The 12,041-nt window shown below is 47.3% G+C and overlaps 1 protein-coding gene across 4 annotated transcripts in view; it reads right to left on the bottom strand.

Moving 5' to 3' along the window:
- Window positions 1–228: 228 nt before the first annotated feature.
- The window catches only part of LOC139235010 (transmembrane protein 230-like), a 29,735-nt gene continuing 17,922 nt past the window's right edge, over window positions 229–12,041 (bottom strand). For 3 of the 4 annotated variants that reach the window (XM_070866087.1, XM_070866084.1, XM_070866083.1), the window contains exons 2-4: window positions 6,843–6,959; window positions 4,300–4,422; window positions 229–2,899 (exon numbers count right to left, since the gene is read on the bottom strand). In XM_070866087.1, coding sequence (XP_070722188.1) covers window positions 2,759–2,899; window positions 4,300–4,422; window positions 6,843–6,941 — 363 coding nt within the window. In that variant the 5' untranslated portion in view covers window positions 6,942–6,959 and the 3' untranslated portion in view covers window positions 229–2,758. Of the gene's footprint in view, window positions 2,900–4,299; window positions 4,423–6,842; window positions 6,960–11,832; window positions 12,024–12,041 lie in introns of those variants that run through there. The other variant, XM_070866086.1, reaches the window with a different exon arrangement.

The following is a 12,041-nucleotide window of genomic DNA, read 5'->3' as shown; positions in this document are numbered from 1 at the left end:
AGCTGAAATTCCATCCCCCACCTCGCCCCAGGGCAAAGACTCAGCTGTGTTTCTCCCTCCACCCTCAGTAAAATAATCTCATCGTCTAAGACTCACACAGGAAGGTCAGCCAGGTACCGGAGGGTTTCCGGTGCTGATGGAACTGCTGCTAGCAAGAGTCTGCACCTTCAGAAAAGCAGAGAAGACGTTTGAAGGGAAATAAATTATACGCGTCAATATCACCGAGCATTCAGACATTCGATATTTTATTTGGTTCGCACAGTTCACACTTGATGCACAAGAACTAAAATATGTTTTTTTTTGCCCAAAGACGGCGAATACTTTCACAGAAACCCCCTGAAATCAGCATCATTGGTCAAGCTCATGTTTTGGTTCTTTTGGAATACTGCCCTGCACACTGGCTTAACACATAGGGCAACTACTGATCACCATTCATTAGGATTAGGACAGCAGCACCAGGAGGCCTATCAAGTGTCAGTCTCTGTTGATTTGCATTGGGATGGAACGTGAAAGGAGAGCGAGACAAATTGCTGATGGAACGAACGATAAGGCTGTGGACAGGGATCAGTGAGCAATCGAAGAAGAAGATAGTCACTTCAGGCTGAACTCTGCTCTGTTGCTGGTCTATCCCTCGTGCATTGCTCCGCATCAAGAAATGTCATCTTGCAACAGACTGAGCCCCAGCTCCTATCGCCTGTTGGCGTTCCTCTTTAACACATGAAAACCACAGCGTGGAACGGCAGCCGAGCCGGAGAACTGACTGAGCACAGCATGCACCTTTCTGTGCCCCTTTCACACTGGAGCGTCTCCGCCGACGGCAGCTGGGAGACGCCCTGTCGCGGTAAACAGGCCGACACCAGCGCCCTTCATTGGCCCCAAAACCCTCCTTGGGGGTTTGGCTCGGTGCAGCAGATGCAGATTCGCTGAATTCCTTCAAGCAATAGCTGGACCGGTTTCTTGCTGGGTTGGAGATCACCTCTTACAGAAGATTAGGTACTGCAGGAATTCAGGGCCAGAATGATCTCCTGGATTAGTCGGAAAGGAACTTCCCAGATTTTTTCCCCCAATTTTTTTTTAAAATCTGCTTTTTTGCCTCTCCCAGGAGATCATGTGGTTTTGGGTGGGACAGAGAGTGTATATATAGTGATACACAAGGTATCGCAATTGTGTGGGACAGACTGGATGGAGCAGAGGGTCTTTACCGATCCCTCATTGTTCGTGTGTTCTCTCACAGAAAGAGGCGCGGGTGTCAAAGCTCGATGGTTCCCGCCAGTGGTACTTGCGTGGGGTCTGCCATCTCGGGTCCAGGCAGGCAGCCACAGCGACCCCCTCGGCGGGCAGCCACACTAACCCACACCCCTCCTTGGCGTTCGGACTCTCTCTCCCGACATCGGAGACATCGACAGTCGTAAATGCGAGGTTGCACTCAGTGTGAATCTGGCACAGTGTAAGCGGGCCGTCAGCAACCCAGTTCCAGAATCCCTTCCAAACGATATAGTTCGGCAACATAAAGATGGCTTTTGACTGAAAACCTCAAACGAAGTCTGCAAGCCTACATTACAATGTCACCGGAACAGAAGGCATGTGCAGGCAGTGTATCACATGCACGTTTACTCGAGCCACAGATGCACAGTCCCTGTTGTATGGACAAAAATGCCAACACCGGCATATTTAACATCAGTCTGAGACCCCAGTAAAAGGAGCTATGGATAAAGTAGCGCCGGTTTCAATTAATTTTTCTTACTGATTTTGAGGTTTTATCTGTAAACGTAACTCATTGTGCAATTGGTCAGCCCTATTGGCCCAGGAAGCCCAAGATTCAGTATAGCAGTATCAATGCACTATTGAAAGCTTCACTAAGCCCACACGCTTCACCCCAGTGTTATGCAGCTCAATGTACTCCCTCCAGACACAGCTCAAGTTCAGAAGGGGCTTTTCACACTTCGAGTGGACACAGCGTGAAAATTTTACCTACCCATCACGACACTCTACTAAAATCCTAGTAACAAAAATAGAACAGTCTCTCAAAGTTTGCGCCGTCGATGATGGGCCCACCTTATGTAACGGTTGTACGATAGCATTCAACAGACAATTCAGTGGAACATAATGTAGAGACGTAGCGAAAAAAAAGGAACAATTGTTCAGACTAGCATGGGGCACAATGCTCAAAATGTAGCTCATCCCTTAGCTAATGGGGGTATGACAGTCGAGAGGCAATACTTTTTATTCAAAGTACTCAGCCCCGTATATTTGAAACAGGTTAATAAAAATACAGCTTGGTGGTTTAGTTATAGATTTTCGCACCTCAGAGACACCATGCTGGGTCTCCTTGCCTTTGGGATGCTCCAGTGCTGTCACTGATGGGGAGGGGACTGGGAGCCTTGGGATGGTGATGTTGTTACAGTTGTGGGGGGCAAATTCGATTCGGGGTGGGAGCTTGCCTGATCTGAAGGAAATACGCCAATGTATGATTGCCATATTTATATCAACGCAGTTTTTAAACAGAGAGGGGAAAGTACTTTGAAAACCCCATCAATGCTGACATTTGGAAATATCCGAATCGGCCCGAAGGTCTGAAATATACATTGGATTAGCCGTGGAGTGAAACTGATCATTGCTAACAGTGTCATTGTGAAGTAGCTGAAATTCCATCTCCTGCAATCCAGCCATTAGGAATGGGGGTTCCCTGAGCCCATCCATCATAACCGGTCTCGGAGCAGACTGGCTGCATCAGTCAGTCAGAGGAACAGAACTGTCTTCAGTCGTCAAAATCTGGGATGTCGTCGTAGGAATAGCCTCTGTACCCTCTGGAGGCGTAGTACGCGATCCGGAGGTGGTAAAAGCCAGGAAGAAAAACCAGGATCCCGATGATCAGCACGGGCCAGGTTGTGTCACTGTACTGGAAGAGGAAAAAAGGGAACAACTGGTTTCTTTTATGCAAGTACAGCAAGTGATCAGGAAGGCCAATGGAATCTTGGCCTTTATTGCAAAGGGGATAAAAGCAGGGAAGTCTTGCTACAGCTATACAAGGTATTGGTGAAGCCACACCTGGAATACTGCGTGCAGTTTTGGTTGATTCCGGAGATGAGGGGGTTGACTTATGAGGACAGGTTGGGCCTCTACTCATTGGAATTCAGAAGAATGAGAGGTGATCTTATCGAAACGTATAAGATTATGAGGGGGCTTGACAAGGTAGATGCAGAGAGGATGTTTCCACTGATAGGGGTGACTCGAACTAGAGGGCATAATCTTAGAATAAGGAGCCGCCCATTTAAAACTGAGATGAGGAGGAATTTCTTCTCTTAGAGGGTTATAAAGCTGTGGAATTCGCTGCCTCAGTGAGTTGTGGAAGCTGGGTCATTGAATAAATTTAAGACAAAGATAGACAGTTTCTTAACCGATAAAGGCATTAAGGGGTTATGGGGAGCGGGCAGGGAAGTGGACCTGAGTCCAAGATCGGATCAGCCATGATCATATTAAATGGCGGAGCAGGCTCAAGGGGCTGTATGGCCGACTCCTGCTCCTATTTCTTATGTTCTTTTAATAAAAGCAAAACACTTTGTCCCGTAGAATACAGGATTAGCAGGGGCGGACTGGTCTATTGGCCTTTCACGGATAGGATGTGGCTTCAAATCCAGCCCATGTTGATGGCAATGAAAGTCTTTCCCTGTTAGCTTTAAGGACCTGACATGAATTGCATTTCGACCGTCACAATCCAGGTCCTAGTGGGCATGGGTTTATATAGTACCTTTAACGTAGTAAAACACTTCACAGGAGCGTTATCAAACAAAGTTTGACACCAAGCCACATAAGGAGATATTAGGGCAGATAGTTTGTATGGAATGCCTTAAAGGAGGAAAGACAGGTCGAGAGGCGGAGTTTAGGGAGGGAATTCCAGAGCTTAGGAGCTTGGCAGCTGAAGGCACGCCAGCCGATGGTTCAGCGATTTAAATCGAGGATGTTTAAGAGGTCAGAATTAGAGGAGCGCAGATATCTCAGAGGGAGGTTACAGAGATAGGGAGGGGCGAGGCGGAGGGATCTGAACACAAGGATAAGAGTTTTAAATTCAAGGCGTTGCTGGAGCCATCACAAAACTGCCATTAATCAGGCACAAGATTAGCAATTTTACACTAGACATGGGTGGCGTAGGAAATGGACACGGTATAAAGGTGCAGTAGGAGGTGCTTGTCAAGTTAAGGTGGGATTGAGTGACCTTTAATGGAACAGCCAGTCATGCCTCCAGTCTCTCTCGGTGGGAATGGTGTTGGGAAATGGCCCGTGGAGCAGTGTGCAACTTACCGAACTGTCAATGTACCCAGTCAGCAGGAGCGTGCCGACGGTAATCAGCAACGAGCCAATCAGAAACAAGATGGTTGCAAGCGCAATTGCCTTGTATGGAACTTTTGTCGGAAGTTTCTTGAACTGCGAAGAAGAAAAAAAGAAATGACTAAAAATCTTTGATAAGATCCTAGCTCTCATGATGACAAGAAATCCTTCAGTAGTGAAAAGATCCCTCGTCTTCACAACTTGGTACCGTCGAAACCATCAATTTTCATCAATCAAAGAAATAATGGTGACCACACTTCAAAAGTACTTCATTGGCTGTAAAGCGCTTTGGGACGTTCTGAGGTCGTGAAGGGCGCTATATAAATGCAAGTCTTTCTTTTTCTTTCTTTCATCCGCCTCCAAAACCCTTTTCTTCCCACCTCCAATCCATGTTTCCCCCCTCCTCTTGTGAAGGCATTCAAAGTAAGGTTCCCTTTAAACTGCCACACATGACGCTCTGGACTTCCCGATCAGTCGGCTCACCGGTTTTTAAAAAAGACTTGCATTTATATAGCGCCTTTCACGACCACTGGACTTCTCAAAGCGTTTTACAGCCAATTAAGTACTTATGGAGTGTAGTCACTTGTAATGTGGGAAACGCAGCAGCCAATTTGCGCACAGCAAGCTCCCACAAACAGCAATGTGATAATGACCAGATAACCTGTTTTTTTTGTTATGTTGACTGAGGGATAAATATTGGCCCCAGGACACTGGGGATAACTCCCCTGCTCTTCTTCGAAATAGTGCCATGGGATCTGTTACGCCCACCTGAGAGAGAGAGAGACGGGGCCTCGGTTTAACGTCTCATCCGGAAGACGGCACCTCCGACAGTGCGGCGCTCCCTCAGCACTGCACTGGAGCGTCAACTTAGATTTTTTTGTGCTCAAGTCCCTGGAGTGGGACTTGAACCCACAACCTTCTGGCTCAGAGGCGAGAGTGCTGCCCACTGAACCACGGCTGACACGGTGCGGCCATGCTTCTGCATAACCGGCTCACCGGCTTTTAAAGGGAAAAACCGTATATGAGCGGAATTTTGAATGTGCACACAGCCCATGAAAGGGGCCGTGAAGCCCCCAAAGAAATTAGAGGGAACATTGGTTCAAAGGTTGATTCTGCGTTCGCTTTAACCCAGAATAGAGCTCTGCAACTGCTTTTTGATCTTAGGTACCTTGGTTCATTTTAGCCAGAAATGAAGAGGTGAAAAGCATCTGAGCCCAGTGTGCAGGCAACGTTCTCACAGACATGCCGAATCCACTGCTAACCTGGTACCCACCCACAGTAGGAGGTCACTGTGCAACAAGCTGGAGCCAAGGCTGATTCTTTCTTAACCCTGGGGCGCGCAGGCTAAATGCGGCCCTGGGCAAGATCAACTATCTTAGCAAGATGCAACGCAGCAACTCGCCAAGGCTTCTTCGGCAACACCGCCCAAACCCGCGACCTCTACCACCTAGAAGGACAAGGGCAGCAGGCGCATGGGAACACCACCACCTCCACGTTCCCCTTCAAGTCACACACCATTCTGACTTGAAAATATATCGGCCGTTCTTTCATCACCGCCGGGTCAAAATCCTGGAACTCCCTCCCTAACAGCACTGTGGGAGCACCTTCATCATCATCATCATCATCATCGAAACAAGGATGACTTGCTTCCACGCCAAAAAAAAGGATGAGTTCACAGGTGTTTCGAATGAAGAACCCGAACTATATCCTGAAGGGTGGAAGATGCCTGTGCGTGGATTTTTTTTAACGTGGGGTGGCCGTTGCACATCAGCCACCACACGGGCTTGACAGAGCTAGGTCTTGGTCCAGTGGCAAGGATTACCCAAGACAACTGGAGGTCTGCTCTGCTGCACGGACCTAGTGCACGCACATATCGCAGTGTGGGCTGGGCCCGTGCTGCCCCTGGGCCCCTGGCCCCGAACTCACGCCTCCCCTGGGCCCCGATCACGTCCCTCCACAGTCTCTCGCCGCTCCTTCGCCCCGACCTCGCCGCTCCTGCTGCATCTGTCCACGCTTCAATCACCGACCTGGAGCTTGCTGACATCACTCTTCAATGCCGTCGCCCTCCTGCACCAGCTCGCGCTGTACCTTGTAGCAACATGCCTCTACACTGCTTCCGGGACCGCTCGCCGCTCCTTTTATGGCCCCGACCTGCCGCTGATGGTTTCTCGCAGGCCGGGGCCTCCACGCTGGGAGCACCTTCACCACACGGACTGCAGCGGTTCCAGGCGGCGGATCACCACCACCTTCTCGAGGGCAATTAGGGATGGGCAATAAATGCTGGCCTTGCCAGCGATGCCCACATCCCAGGAACGAATTAAAAAAGAAAACATGAACCAGGTATCAACCCTGGGGCATTCCTCGTGTGCATGGGCAGACACTGGGCAGTGTATTTACCAACTGAGTCAATTGGCCAATGATCAGAGAGCTTTAAACAGGCATTAAACAGTTACCATTCGGTGAATTGGACAAGGAGTCTGCACAGTGTGTGGGACTCACTGCTGTCAGGCACTCACCTGCAGGTCGATGTAACCCTCGTCACTGTCTGCAAGCTTCGAGTATTTCACTTTGCTGCCGGAGACCCCAGCAGCCGCATTGTTACGCGAAGGCATCATAACACAGCTCGTCAACAACTGGAACAAGATAAGCAAGAGAATTAATCTGCCAGGGGAAATTTCAAGAAACTTGCAAATCTGCAGATTGCTAGCACATGAAAGAGCTGGAATCTAATCACTTCACTCTGGTGAAAAAGTGCAGCTGCATTTATAGCGCCATTTGGGCGTCAATGCAAAAGTGGATTTGGATGAACACACACGCAAAACTGGCACCAAAGTTCGGAAGACGACTGAATTCCCAAGGGGGCCAGCCCAGCTCCGGCTCGCGTTCCTGGAGAGTGCAGAATAAATCTCGCCTCATTCACCAGACTGCACGGAGCAGCGTGAAGTCATACTGCTCATCCCGCACTCCTGCGCACCAGCAATAAATCCCAGCTAAACGTCGAATGTCAGTGAAGAGCCAATGCAACTGCAGCAATGCAACATTGAAAATGGAATTTAAAATCGTTCCCCGGCAGCCTGGATGGGGATTTTTTTTTAAGTGTTCGGATTGCAGTTATACTGCAGTGGTGTGCAGTCGGAGTGCTGTCAGAACACTTCCTGGAGGGGAGTCACACACCCATGGCTGGATTGAGGTGCACCCAGCAGTTCAGTGACATCACTCCTCACGACATACTACAGCATTTACAAAAAATTGATATTTTTAAAAATGCAGCAGGGTAACTGGTTCACAAAGGTTCCTAAACAGTTTCCAAGTTTCACAGTACTAAAAAGGACTGCATGAGTTCCCACTAGTAAAGAGGTCACCGGTGCTACTAGTTCAATAATCCAGGCTACTAGTTCGATAATCAAGTAAGGACCCTGGGTGGGAAGTTCAGAAGGAATGGCTAAATGATCCAGCAGTCTGCTTTGACTCAAAATATTACCACCTGAAGCAAAACGCAATTCCTTTCATCTAGAAATCTTCCGGTTTGCTCGCAAGAGTCTGTCAACTGTAGCCAAAGCACTTTAATGTTCGACAACTTCAATGATCTTAAGCCGCAAACTGCTCCTGCCCAAAGTCTCTTACATCCGGGGGGGGGGGGGGGGGGGGGGGGGGGAAAGAGGGAGGGAGCGAGAGAGAGAGAGAGAGAGAGAGAGAGAGAGAGAGAGAGAGAGAGAGAGACTCTTAATTGCCCTCTGAAGTAGCCCAGCGAGACACTCAGTTGTATAAGGCGGCTCACCACCACCTTCTCGAGGGCAATTAGGGATGGGCAATAAATGCCGGTCTTGCCAGCGGCGCCCACATCCCGTGAATTAATTTTTTTTAAAGTGTGGCCAGGTTATCCATCAGTGATCAAAAGGTAAAGACTCATTTATTTCCAATAACACCCAATAGTTTTTTTTGACAAAAAGTATCTGTATTGATTGACCTCTATTCCATTCATTTAAAGAGTTTGCAATCTTTAATATAAACAGAAAATGCTGGAAATACTCAACAGGTCAGGCAGCATCTGTCGGGAGAGGGAAACGGAGTTAACGTTTCAGGTCGATGACCTTTTGTCAGAACTGGAAAATGTTATAGATGTAGCAGGTTTTAAGCAAGTGCAGAGACAGAGAATGGCCGGGTGGTAGTGGTGATGACAAGAACAAAAGGGAAAGGTCAGTGATAGAGTGGAAGGCAGGAGTGGGTAAATGACAACATTTCCAGAAGGCAATTGATAAGGTGCCACTTAAAGATTACTGCACAAGATAAGAGCTCACGGGATTGGGGGTAATATATTAGCATGGATAGAGGATTGACGAACAGAAAACAGAGAGTCGGGATAAATGGGTCATTTTTCCGGTTGGCAAACTGTAATTAGTTCGGAGCCACAAGGATCAGTGCTGGGGCCTCAACTATTTACAATCTATATTAATGACTTGGATGAAGGGACCGAGTGTAATGTAGCCAAATTTGCTGATGATACAAGGGTAAGTGGGAAAGCAAGTTGTGAGGAGGACACAAAGAATCTGCAAAGGCTAAGACAGTGGACAAACATTTGGCAGATGGAGTATGATGTGGGAAAGTGTGAGGTTATCCACTTTGGTCGGAAAAATAAAAAAGCAAATTATTATTTAAATGGGGAGAGATTACAAAATACTGCAGTACAAAGGGACCTGGGGGTCTTTGTACATGAAACACAAAAAGTTAGCATGCAGATACTGCAAATAATTAGGAAGGCAAATGGAATGATGGCCTTTATTGCAAGGGGGATGGAGTATAAAAATAGGGAAGTCCTGCTACGACTGTACAGGGCATTAGTGGGACCACACCTGGAATATTGCATACAGTTTTGATCTCCTTATTTAAAGGAGGGATATACTTGCATTGGAGGCAGTTCAGAGGTGGTTTATGAGGTTGATTCCTGAGATAAGGGGGTTGTCTTATGAAGAAAGGTTGAGCCTATACTCATTGGAGTTTAGAAGAATGAGAGGTGATCTTATTGAAATGTATAAAATACTGAGGGGGCTTGACAGAGTAGATGCAGAGAGGATGTTTCCACTTGTTGGGGAATTTAGAACTAGGGGGCATAGTTTCAGAATAAGGGGTCGCCCATTTAGAACTGAGATGAGGAGGAATTTTTTCTCTCAGAGGATCGTAAATCTGTGGAATTCTCTGCCCCAGAGAACTGTGGAGACTGGGTTATTGAATATATTTAAGGTGGAGATAGACAGATTTTTGAACGATAAGGGAGTCAAGGGTTATGGGGAGCGGGCGGGAAAGTGGAGTTGAGGCCAAGATCAGATCAGCCATAATCTTATTGAATGGCGGAGCAGGCTCGAGGGGCCAAATGGCCTACTCCTGCTCCTATTTCTTATGTTATGTTATGTTCTTAAAAGGGATGATGGTGCAAGGCAAAAGGGGGCGGTAATGGGACAAGTAAGGAAACAAAAGATGGATTTAGAGGTGTAAATGACAAAAGCAGAATCATTATCAGTGCCTGCTGTCCAGAAAAATGGGAGCAGTGGTTACAACCTTCTGGTCTCAACATCGAGTTTAATAATCCCTTTTGTTCTTTCCTCCACCCCCCTTTCCCTGCCTCTGCACTTGCTTAAAACCTTTTACATCTCTAACATTTCCCAGTTCTGACGAAAGGTCATCGACCTGAAACGTTAACTCAGTTTCTCTCTCCACAGCTGCTGCCTGACCCGGAGTATTCCCAGCATTTTCCGTTTATATTCCAGATTTCCAGCAGTATTTTGCCTTTGCAATCTTTAACAGTTTCTTTGAAAAAGTTAAATAACACAACAACGCAATGAAAGTCTTCAAAGGGCATCATTTCATGAATAAATACTGACTAGAACGTCTTTTGTTTACGAACACAGAACGTACTGGAATCAAAACTCAGTCTGCAAGCTCCAAAGAAAACCACCCACATGGAAAACTCTCAGTTTTGATGAAGAATCCTAACCAAAACATTAACCCATCGTTCTCTTTCAGATTTTGACTGAGCATTTCCAGTAAAAAAGTGACTTTAGCATAAGAGAACTTTTATTTTACAATGCGATCTTGTGATGTGGCTGATGCTGGCAACAGTATTTATTACCCATCCTGAGGGCATTATTGAGTCAATCGCACAATGTGGGACTCGAGTGGCCCTGTCGCCCAGACTGGGTAAGGGGGGTGGGAGGGAAGGGGGTAGATTTCACTTTCCTGAAGTAAATGAATGAACCAATTGAGCCTCTTACAATAATGGTTGAGTATATTCAATAGATCGATAAGATTTTGGACTCTAGGGGAATCAAGGGATATAGGGATCGGGCAGGAAAGTAGAGTTGATGTTGAGAATCAGCCATGATCTTATTGAATGGCGGAGCAGGCGGGGGGCCGAATGGTCTACTCCTGCTCCTAATTCTTATGTACCGAATCCAGCAGCTCTCACGGTCATTTTATCTGGTGCCAGCCCAGCTTTGCTGACCCTTTATCAAAATCCACATCTAGGTATGAACAAAGAAAGATCGTCTGCATCAGAAAGGAAAATTGAAGCTTCTACAGATGGACTTAATTCTACATTCTCTATCAGTGGGGCCTGGCGCAGGAACCATTTTACATAGCATAGAATCATAGAATGGTTACAGCACAGAAGGAGGCCATTCAGCCCATACCGGCTCTCTGCAAGAGCACTTAACATAGAAACACAGAAAATAGGAGCAGTAGTAGGCCATTCAGCCCTTCGAGTCTGCACCGCCATTCAATATGATCATGGCTGATCCTCTATCCCAACACCATATTCCCGCTTTTTCCTCATACCCCTTGATGCCTCTTTTTGTCTAGAAATCTATCCATCTCCCTCTTAAATATATTCAGTGACTTAACTTCAGCTAGACCCACTCCCCCGCCCTTTACCCGTAGCCCTGCAATTTTTTTCCCCCTTCAGCTACTTATCCAATTCCCTTTTGAAAGCCGCGATTGAGTCTGCCTCCACCACCCTCTCAGGCAGTGCATTCCAGATCCTAACCACTCGCTGCGTAAAAAAAAGTTTTTCCTCCTTGCCGCCTTTGGTTCTTCTACCAATCACCTTAAATCTGCGTCCTCCAATTCGCGACCCTTCCGCCAATGAGAATAATTTCTCTCTTACCTACTCTGTCTAGACCCCCTCATGTGTCAGCTGTGGCTCAGTGGGTAGCACCCTCGCCTCGGAGTCAGAAGGGACTCCAGGGATTTGAGCACAAAAAAATCGAGGCTGACACTCCAATGCAGTGCTGAGGGAGCGCTGCACTGTCGAAGGTGCCGTCTTTTGAATGAGACGTTAAACCGAGGTCCCGTCTGCTCTCTCAGGTGGACGTAAAAGATCCCATGGCACTATTTTGAAGTAGTGCAGGGGAGTTATCCCCGGTGTCCTGGCCAATATTTATCCCTCAATCAACATAACAAAGACAGAATTATCTGGTCATTATCACATTGCTTGTGGGATTTGTGTCAACTCACACTGGAAGTTGTAGTGGTATGCTCCAACTCTTTTATGGCCCGACTTGCGGAGGTGTTCTTTCACAGGTCGGGGAGGGGCCATGGTCAGCAGAGCAGGTCTCCAGTCGTCCTGGTTAACCTTTGCCACCAGATAAAGGTCAAGCTCTATCAAGCCCGTGTGGTAGCTGATGTGCAACGGTCACTACATGTTAAAAAATCCACACAAAAGC

This window comes from Pristiophorus japonicus, chromosome 22 (genome assembly GCF_044704955.1).
Source record: "Pristiophorus japonicus isolate sPriJap1 chromosome 22, sPriJap1.hap1, whole genome shotgun sequence".
Lineage (NCBI taxonomy): Eukaryota > Metazoa > Chordata > Chondrichthyes > Pristiophoridae > Pristiophorus > Pristiophorus japonicus.
This window is presented reverse-complemented; position numbering and strand designations above follow the sequence as displayed.